The sequence below is a fragment of the Erpetoichthys calabaricus genome, chromosome 18, assembly GCF_900747795.2.
Source record: "Erpetoichthys calabaricus chromosome 18, fErpCal1.3, whole genome shotgun sequence".
Taxonomy (NCBI): Eukaryota; Metazoa; Chordata; class Cladistia; order Polypteriformes; family Polypteridae; genus Erpetoichthys; species Erpetoichthys calabaricus.
Genome location: NC_041411.2, coordinates 38521594 through 38543005, shown reverse-complemented (window position 1 = coordinate 38543005; position 21412 = coordinate 38521594). Strand labels below are relative to the sequence as shown.

The following is a 21412-nucleotide window of genomic DNA, read 5'->3' as shown; positions in this document are numbered from 1 at the left end:
CATATACTGAAGTGTTTAAAATTATGAGGGGAAGTAGTACAGTGGATCAAGGCCTGTTATTTTAAAATGAGTTCATCAAGAACACTAGGGACACAGTTGGAAACTTGTTAAGGGTAAATTTCGCACAAACATTAGGAAGTTTTTCTTTACACAAAGATACAATAGACACTTGGAATAAGCTACCAAGTAGTGTGGTAGACAGCAAGGCTTTAGAAACTTTCAAAACTCGACTTGATTGGTTTTAGAAGAATTAAGTGGATAGCACTTTGTTGGGCTGAATGGCCTGTTCTCAGTCTAGATTGGTTCTAATGCTCTAATGTACTTACCAGTATGTAGAAAGTGATAAATATGGGACTGGAAGTAACCCTTATTTTGGCCCTAGCAGAAGGCAGCTTCCACAGAAGAAACACGAAGAGACGCTACATTAGGCCACCAATAAAAGAAGATCCCAAAAGCGAACCCTACAAAAAAAAAAAAAGAAGCAGAGAGAACAGGCTTTCTGTTTAACCTCATAAAATGATTGACTTAATTTTACCTTGACACAAATAGCAATTGAATAATAGAAACGGAGAACTGTTTGGTGTTACGGAAGCTTTTTATGTCAGGCAATGTGTTTTATGCTAACCCTCAAGAGGAGGTTGATACGCCAGCTTCATAATATTCTTTATAAAGTGCTTTAAAATGTGAAAGGTACTGATGTATTTATTTGGTGACACATGGAATTCTTGTGTTACAAAAATGTTTTAGTTGCCTCACATTTTTATGTAATCGTTTTGTTCACCCCACTGAATTAAAGCTGAAAGTCTGCACTTCAACTGCATCAGAGTTGTTTCATTTAAAATTCATTGTGGTAATGTACAGAACCAAAATTAGAAAAAAGTTGTCTCTGTCCAAATATTTATGGACCTAACTGTATGTCCAAAAATGTGCAAACTAGGATAACTGCTGATTTCAAAGTAGCTTTGTGTGAATGTGAGTGGAGCAGTGTGAAAAAATGGAAGGTGTCTGTTGGGATAGTCTTAAACAACCCACTACCCTGAAATGGATAAAGTGGGTTTGAGAATGCTAGGGTAAATTGTAGGTAATTTGGGGTTGGGGATTATTCTATTTTGTTATAATTGTCTCATATTATTTTTTATTCTGAGAAACCTGCTGATTATGGTTTTGGCTCATGATTTTTATTAAAACTCCAATAATCACACAAATAAGTGTACACTACTGCCATGTGTTATATTGCCCATTTGTGAAGAGCCTATAAAATGTTTTCACCCTTTTGAAGTTTTCACATTTTATTGTTATATAATATAGAATCAAAATTAATCTGATTTAGCTTTCTTTACAATGAACAACAGAAAAAAAAAAACATTTAATATCAAAGTGAAAACAGGTCCCAGCAATTAATTAATTACAAATACAAAACACAAAATAATTGCATAATTATAATATGACACACCTAAATCATCACTGGAGTGGGCAATTGGTTTTAGAAGTCACAGAATTAATTCAAAGGCCATCACTCGTCTGTAGTCAAGGGGTTTCAATTGATTGTGGTGTAAATGCACCTTATCTGAAAGGTCCAATTTGTTGTCAGTCAGTATGGTGGCCTACACCTACATGATGAAAACTAAAGAACAATCCAAGCCACTCTGTGAAAAGGTGACAGAAAAGCACAAGTCAGGGGATGGAGACAAGAAAGCTCCAAGTCACTGAATCTCCCTTGGAGTCCAGTTAAATCAGTCATTGAAAAAAAAGAAAGGACGGCAGAGCTGTAAATCTGCAGGGAGCAGGCACAAAAAATGAGTAATCATGCAAGAAGACCAGTGAGGGAGGCAACCAAGAGACCCAGGATGTCTTTGAAGGAGTTACAAGATGCAGGGGGTTGAGATTGGAGAAACTTGTGTAGACAACAACAAAAACAAACAACAACAAAATTGAGCTTTTGTGCCATCAGACTTTATCAAAAACACAGCATCCCTGGAGTGAAGCATGGTGGTGGCAATATCATACTGTGGAGATGCTTCTCTGCAGCAGGCCTTAGAAGGCTAGTGAGGGTAGAGGAAGAAAAGTAATGCAACAAAACACAGGGAAATCCTGGAGGAAAACCTGATACAGTCTAAAAGAAACCTGCACCTTGGGAGAAGATTTGTTTTCCAGCAAGACAACAGTCTTAAACATCAAGCCAAAGCTACATAGGAATGGCTTAAAAACAATGAGTGCCAAAGTCAGAGTCTACATCTCGGGTCCATCTGAAAATTTGTAGGAAAAGCTGTTCACCTCAACCCGACAGAGCTTGAGAAGTTTTGCAAAGAAAAATGAAGAAAAATATGCAAAGGTTATAGAGAGAGCATCTGTGCACACAGACTCTGGGCTGCAATGGCTACCAAATGTACACCTACTAAATACTGACTTAAAGTACAGTACAATCAATTATATTTATAACTAATTGAAAACAGATCTCTGCAGATTGGTCTAACTTTGACATTAAACAGTCTTTTTTTGTTGAGCATTGTAAACAAACTCAAATTAAATCCATTTTGATTCCAATTTGTACAGCAATAAAATGTGAAGACTTCTGAGGGGGTGAATACTTTTTATAGGTACCGTATTGCGAGTTGCCCTAAAACTATTGCGCTAATTTTAATTAATACTAATTAAGTGCATTGACCATGCTAAAAACAACAATTACAAAAGTCCTGTCAGACCATACTATAGATCAGTGGTCTCAAACTCCAGTCCTGGTGGGCCGCAGTGGCTGCAGGTTTTCATTCTAACCCTATTGTTAATTAATGACCTGTTTCTGCTGCTAATTAACTTCTGTTGAATTAATTTTAATTGACTTGCTCTTGAAGACTCAGACCCCGTTATTGTTTCTTTTTCCTTAATTAGCAACCAAACAATAATGAGATACAAAATGAGCTAAAACAGGACCAGCAAACTGTGTCCATCATACAATATCTGAAAAAAAGGTCTCAGGAATGTTGATCTGCTCAAGTCCATAACAGTTTCACAGTTCCACAATGACAGCAGCAACAAGCCATAGAAATAAAGAGCGGGTTTAATTAACAACAAGAATCAGCACCTAATTAATCAACCGGTTGGATTGAAATTGGTTGGAGTTTGAGGCCCTCACTTAGTTGGTCGTCTGTTGGCTCACTCACTTCACATTTCATTTCTGTTTGGGTGCCATTTAAGGAAAGAAATGAAACAATTCAGAGGAACAATGAAGAAATTCAGGGGAACAAATCTTAAAAAACAAGTCAATTAAAATGAAAGCAAAAGGAGTTAATTAGCAGCAAAAACTGGTCACCAATTAAGGTTAAAATGAAAACCTGCAGTCACTGCAGCTCTCCAGGACTGGAGATTGAGACCCCTGCTATACATACTTTAAAAAGAGTAGCATTTATATTATTCATGCTTCTCACAATTTTTAACTACACTCATTACGGTTTGAGTAATCACTACCATCTCCAGAATGACAAGTGCAGTGATTGTGTTATAAAAATGAGTTAATTTGTATGATTACCTAGAAATAACCTTACCTAGAATCCCCAATATCTTTATAAAGGATCAGGAGACACTTGTGAGGCTTAGTGATGTTGGTCTCTGTATCTGAATGCCAGGTTGGAGCCACTGAAGTATTCTCAATCGCTGGTGCAAGTGATGTTGTGTCATTGCCATAGGCAGCATACCTCACCACATAGGTCACAGACTCCAACATCCTGCTGCAGAGTTAAAGCTAAAAAGAAAGTAAAACAAATAAACTGTACACATGATTAGCAATTATGAGTGCTGTTTCCATAAATCCATAAAATGCTGCAATCTGAATGATCAAATATTCCTCTAAAGTAAACCCTTCATTATAACTTCCGCATATTCTACCATAATAAGGAAAAACTTGGTGATTTACCACTATGTGTCATAGACTGTGGTCAGGGAAATACCCTGTGTCACTTTCTATTCAACTTTATATGCTGTAACTAAACTAAGCATTCAATTTTGGGTATTCCCAGTATTAACTGCAAGGCTCAAGGCAACTACAGTTTATACTTATGTAGTACTAGGGGGGCAAGCACCCCCTGGCCACTTTGGTGCCCAACCCCCTGTTGTGGCCAGAATATTAGTAAAATCTGTAAATGTACAAAAGAAAAATTATTATTTATTGGAGTCAAAATCACAAAATTCTATAAATATGTAAAAGAAAAATTCATGATTATTTAACGGAGTAAAAATCATGAAATGAGAATAAAATATTTACTCTCTTACCGAATTGAGGTCCATATTTTAGTTTATAATTTAAAAACGGAAAAAGAATCTGAAAATCTAACAATATCACATTAAAGTTCAATAGATTCTGAAAAGAATGATACCAAATATATATATGTAGGTTTTAAAATAAGCCCGATTTAAAGCGTGACAAAAAACGTCATATAAAACTGTTGCACAAAATCGTTGCACTTTTAGGCTTAGGATTTTACACACACACACACACATATATATATATATACACATACACTATATATATATATATATATATATATATATATACCCATCCATCCATTTTCCAACCCGCTGAATCCGAACAAAGGGTCACGGGGGTCTGCCGGAGCCAATCCCAGCCAACACAGGATGCAAGGCAGGAACCAATCCCGGGCAGGGCGCCAACCCACCGCAGTATATATATATATATATATATATATATATATATATATATATATATATATATATATATAAAATATATAAGAGAGAGAGAGTAGATATGGCACAAAATAAGAAATTCTGGACCCAAAAATAAATTTTTTTGAATGTTATCATATGTTCTATTTAAACAATTTAATGTTTTTATGATATTGCAACTGGTATATGCAATATGCAGAAATAAAATGAATGGAATACACATCTTTACATTGATATAATGGGTGTATGTTATAAACAGTCATATTAATATTGACAAACTAGGTAAGTACTAAGCTCATTTTATTTTGTCTTGACATTCCTTTTTGATTGACTGGTGTCTTTTACTGGTTTTGCTCCTGCCTTAAACCCGATAGTGCTGAGATAGACTTCTGGTCGCAGCAACATAGACTTAAATTGATCAAACCCAGAAGCTATCAAGACTGTGTGTACAGCGCTGGGCTGTGGATTTGTGTGTTGTTTTCATGTTTACTGTCCCGGCACTTTCTTTAAGTACACTTTCTGTTGTACATTGCAGTCAGAGTGAATGAATTTCCTCTCAGGGCTCACTCTATAATAACTGTCAGACAGACACACTGAATCTATTCCCAGTCACTGTCTGTGAGGGGTTTAACACAGGTACCCCACTTTTCAATCCCCATCTGAATTTTAGCTTAACTGGAGACTTTATACTGATCTTAATGAGTTGGAGTGAGAGTAAGTGTGGCCTGTCATAAAATAGTGCCGGGCTGCTTTCTGCCTTGCACTTGTTGCTGCTGGACAGGCTCCATCTCACTGTGCATTCTTTTGCTACAGTTCATGGTCACAGGGAGCTGATGCTATTCCTGGCAGCATTGGGATAAAACAAACAAAAAAAATTTTTAAAAAAACATTACTCAAAATATTTTCTTTAAAATCTTAAACCAATGAGATGTATTGTAAATAAATCTTTAGGATCAATTAACTTATTATGCTGAATCATCAAAACATGACATAAAAATGATTAGAAAAAATAAGAAAAACTCAGCAATATATAATTTAATTAGAAATCAATACAAACACAAAGTAATATATTTATGTATATGTATATACAGTATACCGAATACATATACAGTATGTCAGGAGCACAATATGTGTTTTAGTTGTTTTCTTTGGCTTACTATTCCCTCTCTTTTTGGTACGCTTTTTGCTGTGCATGCAGCGGCCTTTTCACAGAAGCTCTTTGTTTCTCACTGTTTTTCTTTTTTTTCTGAACTTATTTACTTACTTATCTATCTATTTATGTATTTGTTTATTTAAAGAGTGTCTATAAAAAGCCAAATTTCCCCCTATGGACAAATAACATTTTGTCCATCTTTTCTTTATAATTAAACTGTAGATCTTCTATTTATTATGTTTTTTCTTGTTTCATATATCTGTGTAATTGTTGGCAGTTCTTTTTCATTTCTTTTGATTTACATGTGTTTTCTCTGATTATGGCCAACATGTGAACAATATTCTGTGAGTTTCCTTATTTTTATAAGCTTCGTTTTTCCTCTTACTGTGCTACTGACAGTGTTTTATATATAATACTTGGTGTTTACAGTTATTTGCTAATTAAATCATATCTTGCTGAGTTTCTTATTTTTTTACATTTTCTAATCATTTTAATGTCATACTTTGATGACTCAACATAATAAATTTTAAGAAATCCAGTTAAAATATTTGAACAATATTTGATTGGTTTACAAGTTTAAAGAATATATTTTGACAGATTTTCTCTAGTTTTTTGTTACTTACGCTATAATTTATAAACAGTGCTGTATTATTTGAAGACAATTTTTTGTACAGCATTGGGAGAAAGGGGGAACCAAACATGGGCAGCATGACATACACACCTACATATATACCTGTACATACATGTATATATTAAACGTTTTTATATATACACTCTTTATATATTACACTTGGTAAAATCACCTGATGACAATTAATCATACAATTTAAAAAATGTTTAAAGGTTTAGCATGTCCCTAAGAACCAAAATTGGACAGGGAGTCACATGTCACAATTGTGAACACACCAATATAAACACAGGGTCAGTCTGAAGTTATCAATTAACTTAGGGTACATATCCTTGGGATGTGGGAGTAAACATAAACAAATACATACATTCATACGTACGTACATAAATACATTCATAAAAAGAGCAGCCACTGGAAGGTTCAAACACTGACGAACAAGCTAACGCTGGCCAGGTAGTCCCAGGGCCCGGCATCTAAACCCAGGACTTTGGAACTGTGAAGCCAAGCCCGTCACATCGAATCGGATGAAACATCTTCAAGTTAAAGACAGACAGATTGATAGATAGATAAGACAGGTTGGTCTCTAATTATACAGGGAGCCAGACCAATAAATTAATGATTGATTCTCACCACTAAAGGCGGCAAGTTACCTTCCATTGATCACCAACACTATGGCCTAGCGTGAGACTGATCAAAATAAATCACGCTTAGAAAACTGCAAGTATTAATCGGCTATGTAAATAATTTTTAGGCGGATCAACTCCCAAAACAACTACCAGCAAGGTGACAGTTGCAAATAAAAATGAACTACTTCATCATTTCATTGTTACATAATCTGGCAGAGATCGCGGTAGAGATGTGCAGAAGAAATCTCGGGAAATGTCTATGTCTTTTGGAGAGAAAGCATTCAGACCGAGCCTCTTCTTTTAATCTCACACCTTTCGTAACGCTGAAATATTCTGACAGCCCCGATCCCCGATTTTGTACGTGGGATAACCGCAAATCTTTACACCTAGCTGTTTTGCAGAAATGCATACTCACACTTCACGTCCAAAACTCTGTCTCACCAAACGTCGTACAACACAACGAATCCTTGTAGCATTGATCATAAAATAAATCAAAATGCAAAGAAAATGGTAAATGGAATCACTTGTTTATAAGACATACATACCCACTTCTGTCACCTGACTGATCGGGGGAGTGTGTGGGGGAGGGTCACTTCTTTCGCTTTCTCTTCCTCCCTAACGGGGACTTCCTTCCTTAGGGAGTATCTATTAATCACGTAAATTTATAAAAACGGTAGCTTCCGAAACAGCCCCAACAACCCATAAAACATCCTCGCGGAGAGTAAGAACGAGAGAGAGAGAGAAAAACTTGATCGACCATAATTTCTAAGTGTGAGTGTCTAATAAGTAAGCGCCACAGCCGTCTCAAATACTACTTATTTTTGCCTAGTAGTCTGCAGCGAGTACAACGATTGTTCTGATATTAAGGCACGATTACTAGCAAAGTATATGTCTTTTCTATGAAATATAAGAAAACAACCGTTTTATATTTTATGACATGTGTTGTAACATTCATGTTAATGACGCCAATCTTTATAATACCGTAGCTTTCGCAAAGCTTTGTCACTATTCATCATCTCCCACACTTTCACAAATGGAAAATGTTCTCAACCCCTAATTGCGGAACACTTTGATTGACAGACGTTTAAACCAATAAGAAGGGAAGCTGCGCTGCCGTAATTCTGATCGAGCCAATCACCGTACGCCAAAATATAAACCACACTTCCGAAAAGCAAAGCAATTTCTAGAGAAATTGTTGTGGTGGTTATTTGTCTATAAGCACTCTAAATCCTGTTCGTACTATGTGAAACTGAATGTCTTATTACATAAATGGTAGGCAGAATGAACAGTGGAATTTTGGAAAAATATTTATTTTTTATTCATTATTCAGTCCATTCATTTATATGTGTCATACTTACACGCTAAATGTATATTAATGTAGTTTTGTTCACTGATGTAAAGTAGATTTTTTAAATCGCTCCTAAATTACTGGCATTTTCATAATTTTGGATTCCTACATATATTTAAACAAATATATTAGGATAAAGTAAAACAATATAAATGATTAATACTGGCTTTGTATTAATAAAATATACAATGAGCTCAGACTTGTAGACAGTTTGTCTGAAAAGCTACTGTAAGTACATGGAATGTTGTTTTAGGACATGTATGTCCTTATTACGCTGATCCTTCGGATTTTTTTCTGCACTAAGCGAAAATATTTTAATACAGTAATAACTCACATCACCCGACGACATACCCTTCCTTTTAACAATACCTGTAATTTCCATTTGCCCGCCACCACTACGGTGAAAACCAATGGATTTCTCCCTTTTTACTTTTTAGGCGGGGTAAAAAAATCCAAAGCCAATGAATGAGAAGAACATTTTGCATTTGTGATGTAGAACGCGATGGCTTCTTTTTATCCAATAGACAGTAAGCTTTACACAGTCAGTGTAGTTAATATTCATGAGAGTTCGCGGGCTTTGATAGATCACGTGGTTGTTTCGCGCGAAAACGACAAGGTGGCACTGTTCCGGCTGCTGAAGGTGGAAAAGTTATCTGTGCACCATGGCTGTAAGTAGAACATTGCTATTTTACGAATTCTCATGTATTCCTTTTATGAAATTGGGAGAGTAAATGGTGTGCATGCTGCTTTAATCTTTGTGGCCAAATGATTGCTATATATCTTGCTGATCCAGTTTATTTAAGACGTACAGTAACGCTCCCCTCCTCCAGCCACAGCGTGGTGCATGTGCTGTACTTTTCCTCCGGAAAATAAAATCACAAATCTGTTCTGTGTTACTTAGTGTTTTTCACGCATGAGATTCTCCGTTTTTATTATAATCAGTTTACACCGCACAGTCTGATTCATTTTTATCATGCAATTAGCTTTCTTTGACCCTGTGTTAGGATATAGCGGGTTGGACAATGACTGACTGACTCACTGGACATTCGGATTGTAATGGCCGTTTCTCTTAAAGTGATTGATTCAGGGCAATATTGATAGCGTATCTATAGCGATCGTTATGAGTTTAGAAATGTGTCTGTAATCCTTGCTTTTAGCGAACAAGCATTTAATGTATTGTGTGAGTTTCGAGTATACGAAAGTATTAGAAATCCAGTGTTTTGCAGGGTTAAATTGTTTGTCCATCCTTTCTCATTATACCGATTGACTAGTCGGAGAAAGAGCGCGCGAGAGAGGAAAACAATTATAAGGTGCATACTGCTCAAAGAATACATCCCAAAAAATGAATGTACAGTAATTTTCATCTGTCCTGCCCCAGTCATAAGTGCATAGTTTAAAAGCCTAGAGTTTGGAGTGCAGTTGGTTAGAAAAAAGAAACAAAAGTTCACTCATTTTACTTTTGTGCATTTTTAATAACGGTTCTTTTTTCAGGTAGGTATACTTGAGCTACAACATTACACCACCTTATTTACCCTTTCTTATTTTGGCTGACGCCTTTATGCAAGGCGAACTTACAACATTTATGATACAACTGGTTACATTTCTTTTTGTTTTTCAATGGGAGTGACAGGCAAGTGACTTGCTCATGGTCACACAGTGTCAGTGTTAGGATTTGAACTCACAACCTCAGGGTTTGAAGTCCAAAGCCTTAATCACTATAAGTGCTATGTGTGTGTCCATGTATATTTTTATTCTATATATTTGAATTATCTTCAATTGTTCAGGCTTAAAGTTTGTTATTTCTCTTCGTAGGATTCATCTGAGTCTTTCAACGTTGCAACTAGCCCTACTCGGGGCTCCAGACGGGGTGACCTCACGTCCAGTCCTGGCCGCGATCTTCCTCCTTTTGAGGATGAGTCCGAGGGGCTTCTGGGAGCCGAGGGACTTCCTGATGAGGAGGAAGAAGATGGAGAAGACCTGATTGGAGATGATATGGAAAGGTGAGGCCACCATGAATAGCTTCTTTCAGGATGATAATTAATGCAATTCATGTGATAAAAATAAATTTGATTTATTGATGACATATAATGAGGCAATTTATGAAAATTCAAAAACTTTGAATTCAAAATGAGTTTTTATTATTATTATTATTTTGTTCCCAAATTCAATGTTTTCAAACCTTTTTTTTCTGTGGTGACACACTTTTTGTAACCATGAACATCCCAAGGCACACTACTGTTCTACTCACCACAAACACATTAAATCTCCTACACATGCTCAACTGTCTGAAGAGACAGGACTACCGGAGTAGCCAGTTAAAATAGCAGCTCTGAGATCAGCGTTCACAGACACTGCACTTAGTGAACACTTTGCTGGCATCTCCCAGCTGCTTCTTCCATTTTCCATGCCCCTCCCTGGCTCAGAGGCAACTCGTATGCCAACTATCCACCGGCCCCGCGAGACTTGCTTGCGACCACACACCCAGGCAGATGGACTCTTGCAGCCAGGAGACACATCCAAAGTGTTGTGTCTGCAACATAGCAATTCCAGGATTGCTTTTATGCCAGCTTCACCCAGTAGTCCTGTCCTCCTCAGATGGGTCTTGACCACCTGTGGAACTAGTTTCTCCCAGGTGCCCTGCAATATTATTTCCATGACACACCTCTCATGCTGCAGCCCGCTGGTTGAAAAACACTGCCCTAATTGGTTTAACCTGATTTTTGAGTAGTGGGATGCCATAACCTAGCACTGGGCACAATGCAGGAGCCAACCATGTGTGGGGTACCAGTTTATCACAGGACCAATTCTTGCACACAGGAAGATTCACACTGGGTCTAATTTAAAATTACCAATTAATTTAAAATGTTTGTTTTTGAGGAGGGCGGGAGGGTGGCACAGTGGGTAGCGCTGCTGCCTCGCAGTAAGGAGGCCTGGGTTCAGTTCCCGGGTCCTCTCTGCGTGGAGTTTGCATGTTCTCCCTGTGTCTGCGTGAGTTTCCTCCGGGTGCTCCGGTTTCCTCCCACAGTCCAAGGACATGCAGGTTAGGTGCATTGGCGATTCTAAGTTGTCCCTAGTGTGTGTGTGTGTGTGTGTGTGTGTGTGTGTGCGTGCCCTGCCCTGCCCAGAGTTTGTTCCCTGCCTTGCGCCCTGTGTTGACTGGGATTGGCTCCATCAGACCCCCGTGACCCTGTAGTTAGGATATAGCGGGTTGGATGGATGGATGTTTTTGAGGAGGTAGGATGAAAGCTGGTCAACTTGGAGGAAAAGCCATGCAGACACATTTCATGGGCATGTGAAGTGACAGCGCTACCTGGTATGTCACCACACCACCCTCTGTGATGACGATGACGACGATGATGATGATGATGATGATGTACCAGTAAAACTGAAACCAGAAATCTAATTTGAACAAAGCATCATGGGACCCTAACCCTGATAATACTCTGCAGACTCTCATGGTCCTTACTTTGCATACATTGTGAACTGACATTATCCCTCTAAGGTTTTACTTATTTATTTTCCTGAATTTTCTTCACTCTTGTTACTTATTTGTTCTTGTTCTTGACTTTTCAATCTCATGAACTCTTATGTTTGTTGTTGTGTTGATTTTCTTTGGAGTTTACTTTTGTCACAAATGTAATTCCTTAACTCCTGGACTGGCAGACTACCACACATCTTGACAATGAACTTGCAGTTTTACCAGTTTTTAGTTTTGCAGACCAGTGCCAGGCAAATATAATCGTGGATGGACAGCAAAAAGTGTGTAAAAGGGATTGCCTAAACACACATTAGCCAGTCTTTTTAGAATTTAGATCTTAAAATGCATGTGTTTTTTCTTTCTTATGTAGAGATTATCGGGCAATTGCAGAGCTTGACGTCTACGAGGCTGAAGGACTTGACGACGATGAGGATTTGTCAGAGCTTTCGCCTGGTGCTCGAGCTGCGGCTGAGGCAGCCATGCGTCGAAGAGACCAGGAAAGAGGGCTGAGCGGGCGAATGAGAAGGGGACTTTTGTATGGTAAGTGGAGGAGAGGGTTTGTTGGGACCTGGGCATATGCTTTGTCTCAGAGCCACGGATTGTTTTGTATTAAAAAGGAAAATGTCCATCAAAAATGAAAGGTATAAACCAACTAAAATGAAACCTAATATTCTTGGGCCTTTTAATGGACAAATCTGTATTCGACAAGCGCCTAGTTAAGCCCAAACTGCAGCCCAGCTTCTTCTTCAGGTGACTGGTTCAACTTTGGCTGCTGGAGCTGACTTTCTCAAGCAGATTCTTGGGCGCATGCTGTGATTATTTTTTTGGGTATCTCACTAACTTGTATTAGCTAACTTAACATTTTGAAAATTGTTCTTTTTCTTCTTTTTTTTATTGCTATATTTGCTATTAACTGACACATTGCTCTTGTGATCTGAACTTTGGATTTCTGAGGTTATAGATAAGTACCCTGTCTTTGCAGATTTTGATTAACTCTCTACATTTGCATAGAAGGACAAAAAGACTCCTGTTAGAGATGTTTAGTGCCCAGACAGTTGGTCTGCCTGTTGTGCATTGTTCTTGTGAACCTTAGTTAGTTTCTGTTTGTCACTTTCAGACCCCTGATGGTAACATCTACCCCTTAATTAATATGAAGGTCAATCTGGCTGCAGCTCCAATGAGTGTGAACTGGAGTAAGAGGGTTAAAACATAAATGGATATGTTATTTCCATGCTGTAAATGTAAAATTAAAAAATGGTTAGATCCACAATGCTTTGGTTGTGGCACCTTCTATTCCTTTAATACTTACAGCCAAGATGGGCTGGTGGATAGGGGGGTCTTTATTCTGTTGTTTTCTACATCTCACCCTATGCCATCCATCAGTTTTGTGTCCTTTTGCTCCTTCCAGCTACTAACACCCAGTGTAACTGGATAAGTTCCCCATGTCTCCGGACAGTTACTGTATGTGCAGATGTGTTCTAGACAGTTGCCTACGTGGCCTCCACATGGGATGACTAACTCTGAAAGTCTGTTCAGCAAATAGATGGTACTATTGCTAGAATACAGGATAACTTGTTGATTTCTTTGCTCCTATTAGACAGTGAAGATGAAGATGATGAGCGCCCAGCTCGCAAGAGGCGCTTGGCAGAGGTAGCAGCTGATGGAGCAGCGCCAGATGAGGATGAAGAAATGATTGAGAGTATCGAAAACCTGGAGGACATGAAGGGACACTCTGTCAAGGAATGGGTGTCCATGGCAGCCCCACGGCTAGAGATCTACCACCGTTTCAAGAACTTCCTAAGGACTCATGTGGATGAGCACGGGCACAACGTCTTCAAGGAAAAGATCAGTGACATGTGCAAAGGTAGGGATTGACAGGGAACTTGGAGCTGTCTGAACTTCATTGGCTGTATTCTTTAAAGTGGGAACATTAAGACAGCTATCGGAGGCTTCTTTTTTGGGTCTGCCATTGGCTGGTTGGTGTGTTAGTTTCTTTCTTTCTTTCTTTCTTTCTTTCTTTCTTTCTTTCTTTCTTTCTTTCTTTCTTTCTTTCTTTCTTTCTTTCTTTCTTTCTTTCTTTCTTTCTTTCTTTCTTTCTTTCTTTCTTTCTTTCTTTCTGTGAGCACAATTCAAATGCTAGGTACAGTATTAGTGGTTTCAATAATGGGTGGATAGTATTTGAGGAAAGAAGAAAAATCAAATTTGACAATACAGTTACTGGAGTAAGGGAACATGGTGGTACAGTGGTCAGCATTGTGCCTGACTGCTCTCTTAGCTTCAAAATTCTGGGTTACAAATTCCAGTGTTGCTAATGCTGGTATGGATATTCATTCAGCATGTCATAAATATAAAGTTTAAGTTAAATGTCGGGTGCCTTTAACTTTGCCCTGTATGAGAGGAGTATTGGTGCGTGAGTGAGTGTGTGCTCTACTATGACTCGATGCCACATACTGGACTGGATGGATGTTTGATATTCTGTATAAAGACATCATTTGCATCTGGTGAATCCTTTAAGAAATGTTAAATTGTGTAATATTCTCAAACCCACTTAATTCCTTTCAGGGTCATGGGGGCCGACTTAAACCTTTCCTAACTACAGTAATCCCTTGCTATATCGCGCTTCGCCTTTCGCGGCTTCACTCCATCGCAGATTTTATATGTAAGCATATTTAAATATATATCGCGGATTTTTTGCTGGTTCGCGGATTTCTGCGGACAATGGGTCTTTTAATTTCTGGTACATGCTTCCTCAGTTGGTTTGCCCAGTTGATTTCATACAAGGGACGCTATTGGCAGATGGCTGAGAAGCTACCCTACTTACTTTTCTCTCTCTCTTGCGCTGACTTTCTGTGATCCTGACGTAGGGGGATTGAGCAGGGGGGCTGTTCGCACACCTAGACGATACGGACGCTCGTCTAAAAATGCTGAAAGATTATCTTCACGTTGCTACCTTCTATGCAGCTGCTTCCTGAAGCGACATGCTGCACGGTGCTTCGCATACTTAAAAGCTCGAAGGGCACGTATTGATTTTTGATTGAAAAACAAACTCTGTCTCTCTCTATCTCTCTCTTTCTCTGCTCCTGACAGAGGGGGTGTGAGCTGCCGCCTTCAACAGCTTTGTGCCGCGGTGCTTCGCATACTTAAAAGCCAAACAGCCCTATTGATTTGTTTGTTTTTCTCTCTCTCTGACATAATCTGCTCCTGATGCGCACTCCTTTGAAGAGGAAGATATGTTTGCATTCTTTTAATTGTGAGACGGAACTGTCATCTCTGTCTTGTCATGGAGCACAGTTTAAACTTTTGAAAAAGAGACAAATGTTTGTTTGCAGTGTTTGAATAACGTTCCTGTCTCTCTACAACCTCCTGTGTTTCTGCGCAAATCTGTGACCCAAGCATGACAATATAAAAATAACCATATAAACATATGGTTTCTACTTCGCGGATTTTCTTATTTCGCGGGTGGCTCTGGAACGCAACCCCCGCGATGGAGGAGGGATTACTGTATTCTTTATTCAAGGCAGTAAACAATACTAGATGGGGCACCAATCCATTGCAGAGCCCACTCACTTAGATACCGACATTTTCACTTACCGTATATACTCTTGTTTAAGTTCTCCCACTGATTAGTTGTGGCTTGATTTTACCGTATAATTTCTGGTATTTTATAATGTTGGTCGTATAAGTCGAATGCGGAAAATTCACGCTATTGGTCCAAGAGATTATGATATGCTAATGCCCACCTGAGAGAGTAACCACGGAGCACATGGCCTTTTTTTCTGTGTATTGTGACTACACGGTAATACTCTGAACTATTCCGAAGCAATGTTTGCACTGTTTTGTGTTTTTTGTATCTCACACCCTCATATACCTTTATTGTAAGAGCGTCCCTTATCTACGATGGAGCATTCGATCAGAAAAAAATAAAAAGCTGGTTTTAAATTAAAAGTCGTTGAAGTTTGTGAAAGAAATTGGCAACTGCACTACTGCAACAAAATTCGATGTGTCTGAGAAACTGGTGCGAGATTGAAGGAGGCAAGAAGATGTAAAAAAAAATAAATAAATAAATAAAACAATAAGTGTTGTATTTTTGAATGGGTGTATAAGTCGGGGTCTGATTTTATGATCGATTTTTCGGGCTTCAAGACTCGACTTATACTTGAGTATATCCGGTACATGGAGGCCAATTTGGAATTGTTAGTTAACTTAAACTGCAAGTCTTTGGGGATTTATTTTGTTTGTATATATAACATATATTTTTTTTAATATTATGAAATCAATCAATTAATGATACTCACTAGGGATTCGAAATTAAAAATCATCTGCATGTTTTTGGGATGGTCATTGTAAGGCCCTTACTGTATTTTGAAAGGAGCTTGCTTTCCTTTTGTTTTTTTTTTGATACAGAATATTGAAGATGGGTCCACTAGCCCTGACCCTTCTTTCCAACCACAGCCTGCATTTTCCATTTTTGTAATCGCACTCAGCAATGCATATTTCTCTCTGAATAATGCTTGTGAACAACTAAGAGAGTTTAGTACTTGATTCTTTTTTTAACAAATTCATTCCAGTAAGTCACAGCTTTATGTAGGGAAAGTCATGTCATGGTCACATCATAGTGTTTGTTTTTTTTTTTTTTGTTAGTTTTTGTGTTATTAACATGTGTGCACCTGCTTTTCATCACAGAAAACAGGGAGAGTCTGGTGGTAAACTATGAGGACTTGGCAGCCCGAGAGCATGTCCTAGCGTACTTTCTGCCCGAGGCTCCAACTGAAATGCTGAAGATCTTTGATGAGGCAGCCAAGGAGGTAGTGCTGGCCATGTACCCAAAATATGACCGCATTGCTCGTGAAATCCACGTCCGCATCTGTAACTTGCCTTTAGTGGAGGAACTCCGTTCCCTCAGGTAAGAATCTACCTTTTTGGTTGTTTCAAAGTGGGTCTTATTTTCCTACATAAGTGTCAGATTCTTTTTGGTTCATCTTTAAGGATGTGAGCTTCACTGGGGTACTCTTTAAATATTTGTTTTGTTAATGTCTTGTATATAAACGTCTACGTGTGGAAGTGTGTGTGTCTGTCCAGCCCAGAAGTGAGAGGTGGAGTCGGGATAAGGACTCCACCTCCGAGGATACCCAAGCGAGGCGAGCATATCGGCAAAACGAAACCTCTGAAGAAAGTCACTCGCATAGCCGCTAATACAGAAGCAATGCAGACACATTGGCAAAACGGCATCCCTTTTACTTTTCCTCCCGCCGCTAATAAACAAGCGAGGCGAGCACGTTGGCAAAACGAAACCTCTGAAGAAAGACAGTCACTTAGCCGCTAATGCACAAGTGATGAAAGCGCATCGGCAAAACGAAACCTCCTAGGAGAGAGACGCCCAGAGTAGTTGCTTTCAATTACCTGACATCTCCACATTTCAAATTTTTTTCTGATGATTTCAATAGTTTCTAGGACCCCAGGCTTTTTACAGCACAGCCTTACACAGCTAGTATTTTATAAGTCATTTATGTCTTTGGTAGTATTGTTTTGACTGTTTGTTTGAGATTCTATTCTTAGAAAATGCCTGAGTGAGAAGTTCAAAGTACTTACACTGATTTACAAATACAAAACCAGCCAACATTTACTTATAAAACAAAAAGACCAAGTTATGTCAGCTACTTTTAAAGGTGGAATGTAGGAACATCACTTTAACACCTGGAAGCAAAGTTTAACAATATGGAAGAATTTAGGGTAACAGAAGATATGACTAGTAAGCAATGTGTTTTAGTGTGGAAATGCTTTAAATATCAACCCCTTTTCAAATGTGCACCTATGGTGTTTTGTTTAATTCTCTGTCACCGCTTTAGTTTGCCTACTCTTATGTTTACCGACCTCTGGGGATATACAGTTCACAGATGCAATACACTTACACCCAGGAATGTGGTCCACCAACGTCTGTCAGTAGACCTCCAAACTTCACCCAGGGTTTGATTGTCACTGCAGCCTTCCTATTGGAAGTGCTTCCTGTCCCACACCCTGGACTGACCTAGCTGAGTAGGAAACTTGATTCTCATCCCTAGGCGATAACATAGATCAAATGTGCAGGTAAAAAAGCAGTTTTAATAAGTTTAGATCTTTAAGCATTATTCAAATAGTGCCATAAGTGAAAGCAAAATAAAGGGTTGTAATGCACAGTACAGCTTTGTCCTGCTAGATTTTTATTCTTTCCAGGCGACTTTTTTCTTGCATTGCTTAAAATGTTTAAGAGTAATTTTGCCTTTTTGGTTTGACTTTCCCTCTCCTGTTCTTGTCTTCTTTCTTTTACTGATCTTATAAAGTACTTTGCATTATCCAAAGTTCATAAAACCAAAATCATGTTTTAGAAAATCAGCGGCTTTAGCTGACACTGTTAACATCATAAATAAGAGCCAACAGAGTGGCATGCTTGTTTAATTTAGAAACCGAGGCATTATTCAAAAACTGCTTTTCAAATCGTATGTTCATTGTGGTAGAAGATCTACATTGTACAGTTGAGAACAAGCAGTTCTTATCTGCTATCACCAAAAACGTATAGCCAAGCGATACCTTAGATGTACAGTATTTCAGAATGTATTACACTGTCTACTAAATCTGATTATCCAAATATTAAGGTCACTCTTAAGCAAACAGAAAAGCACTAACAGACGAGGTTCAGTTTTCAGTGGCCAAGTAACAACACTGTCTTAGCATAATCAACTGTTTCAGCATAAAAAAAGGAATGAAGTTTCTCTTTAAACAATACATGAAAAGTCCTGTTCCTTCTTCTAATGATAAGCGAGAAAAACAAACCTCTTATTGACCAGTGTTCATGGAAAAAATAAAACATTGTGATGCTGTAGGGGTTAAGTGCATGATCTGTTTTCATGACCAAAGCCAAAGTTTTGCTCATCTAGGACAATAGCCATTCACCTATTTAAGGCCACACTTGTTAGAAGCAGAGCACCGGGGTCCTGTCTTTTCCATGTTGTCTGCAGACTTTAATTTCCCTGTGAAGCGATTGTGCCCCCCACATGAGCTGACTTGGCTAAATCTGCACTGACCAATTGACCTTCTTTTAAATTTTCTTTTGCTTGCACTTTCTAGGCAACTGCACTTGAATCAGCTGATCCGCACCAGTGGGGTAGTTACCAGTTGCACGGGTGTCCTCCCCCAGCTCAGCATGGTCAAGTACAACTGTAACAAGTGCAGTTTTATTCTTGGGCCTTTCTTCCAGTCACAGAACCAGGAGGTTAAGCCTGGCTCATGTCCAGAGTGTCAATCTTTGGGGCCCTTTGAAATCAATATGGAGGAGGTAACTTATGTGTATGTATGTATGTATGTATGAGGGAAGTGTGACCGTGGTGAAGTCTGTGGTAGGAGTGATAGATGCATTCGAGGTGGGATTACATCAGGGATTGGCTCTGAGCCCTTTCTTATTTACAATGGTGATGGACGGGTTGACAGAAGAGATTAGACAGGAGTCCCCATGGACTATGATGTTTGCTGATGACATTGTGATCTGTAGCGATAGTAGGGAGCAGGTTGAGGAGACCCTGGAGAGGTGGAGATATACTCTAGAGAGGAGAGGAATGAAGATCAGTAGGAACAAGACAGAATACATGAGTGTAATTGAGAGGGAGGTCTGTGGAATGGTGAGGATGCAAGAAGTAGAGTTGGCGAAGGTGGATGAGTTTAAATACTTGGGATCAACAGTACAGAGTAATGGGGATTGTGGAAGAGAGGTGAAGAAGAGAGTGCAGGCAGGGTGGAATGGGTGGAGAAGAGTGTCAGGAGTGTGACAGATGGGTATCAGCAAGAGTGAAAGGGAAGGTCTACAGGACGGTAGTGAGACCAGCTATGTTATGTGGGGTGGAGATGGTGTCACTGAACAGAAAGTAGGAGACAGACCTGGAGGTGGTAGAGTTGAAGATGCTAAAATTTGCACTGGGCGTGACGAGGATGGACAGGATTAGAAATGAGGACATTAGAGGGTCAGCTCAAGTTGGACGGTTAGAAGTCAAAGTCAGAGAGGCGAGATTGTGTTGGTTTATACATGTGCAGAGGAGAGATACTGGGTATATTGGGAAAAGGATGTTAAGGATAGTGCTGCCAGGCAAGAGAAAAAGAGGAAGGCCTAAGAGAAGGTTTATGGATGTGGTGAGAGAAGACATTCAGGTGATGGGTGTAATAGAACAAGATACAGAGGACAGAGAGAGATGGAAAAAGATGATCTGCTGTGGCGACCCCTAATGGGAGCAGCCGAAAGAAGAAGAACAACTAGTATGTTTTATACATCTTGTGTAGGCTGGCTGTTTGATGTAGACTAGAAATTTAATTTTAAAGAGTTGTGGTAATACTTTCCCAGCCAAGCCTTACTTTGTAATTACTTGAATGAATATTGTCGTTTCATTTAAAAGTGGTGCTGGCAAATATTAAAGCTGTTTGGTAATAAAATGTTAAACGTGATGGATGAATTTAATGATTGTTTTCCTCCAATATTTCCCTTGTATTTCAGACAGTTTATCAAAACTACCAGCGCATCGCAATTCAAGAGAGTCCTGGGAAGGTGGCCGCAGGGCGCTTGCCACGCTCAAAAGATGCTATCCTCTTGGCTGACCTGGTGGACAGCTGCAAACCTGGGGATGAGATTGTAAGCATGTGTTCACCCTTTTATCTTATTAAAACTTCATCGTCCTTGTCATAGATTGGTATAATCAAAGACTTCATGTCTAGCACAAGCTTACATGTATGAGCCCTATGTGAAGAGGAGACATCCCTGCAGTTAGAAGCCTGATTAGTTACTTGAGCTGACCAAGTTGCTTTTTGACTTGACTAAAACGAATGCCTTTAGCACTTAAATTAGTGGCCCGGAAACCCAGTGGAGACAGCCGGTGTGGAATTTTGTTTGAGGAAAGAGAATCAGATTGCACATATATACAACAAAAATGTCTCTATTGATTCATTATTGATTAATTAATTAATCATGCATACCTACACTTATGTTGAGCTGATTTAGTGTTTCCTGTTAACCCGACACCAATGTTTTTGGAATATTAAAGGATATATGAGTACCTAGATTAAACCCCCATGAGCAAACCATGAATGTGTTCACTCAACACAGACGGTGACTAAGTTTTGGGTTTGAACCCACGACTGTAGCTCTGCGATGTTAAATTTCAGTTTTTCCACTCTGTTTTAGTCAAAATTGTTGTTTAAGGAGTTGCTTAGAGGTTACAGGCACATGAAGAGTAGAGATGACCATACCCCTGTCCTGAACTGTTCAAATATGAAGTAGCATTTGCCATTCTGGAAGAAGTGGGGGTCTGTTCTTGGTTTTTGAAAGTAAGAAAATGTCACTATAGAAAGGCAGGGTTACAGTTGGAATGACTTAACAAACGACATCAAAAATGTTAAAAGTCATAGGCAAGTAATAAGTGTGTACAGTATTTCAGGGGTCACCATGCTCAGTAGTTTGGCCCTGCACCTAGACGGTGTACTTGTCTTGCAG

The 21412-nt window shown here is 38.9% G+C and overlaps 2 protein-coding genes across 2 annotated transcripts in view; one reads left to right on the top strand and one right to left on the bottom strand.

Moving 5' to 3' along the window:
- The window catches only part of tpra1 (transmembrane protein, adipocyte asscociated 1), a 39904-nt gene extending 32273 nt beyond the window's left edge, over window positions 1-7631 (bottom strand). Inside the window, 4 exon segments of the mRNA XM_051921305.1 lie at window positions 327-416; window positions 419-461; window positions 3540-3736; window positions 7497-7631. Coding sequence (XP_051777265.1) covers window positions 327-416; window positions 419-461; window positions 3540-3718 — 312 coding nt within the window. The 5' untranslated portion in view covers window positions 3719-3736; window positions 7497-7631.
- A 1391-nt stretch (window positions 7632-9022) lies between these two features.
- The window catches only part of mcm2 (minichromosome maintenance complex component 2), a 39603-nt gene continuing 27213 nt past the window's right edge, over window positions 9023-21412 (top strand). Inside the window, exons 1-7 of the mRNA XM_028824355.2 lie at window positions 9023-9097; window positions 10242-10429; window positions 12278-12447; window positions 13505-13771; window positions 16591-16810; window positions 19009-19216; window positions 20420-20554. Of these exons, the coding sequence (XP_028680188.2) occupies window positions 9092-9097; window positions 10242-10429; window positions 12278-12447; window positions 13505-13771; window positions 16591-16810; window positions 19009-19216; window positions 20420-20554 (1194 nt within the window). The 5' untranslated portion in view covers window positions 9023-9091. The remainder of the gene's footprint in view (window positions 9098-10241; window positions 10430-12277; window positions 12448-13504; window positions 13772-16590; window positions 16811-19008; window positions 19217-20419; window positions 20555-21412) is intronic.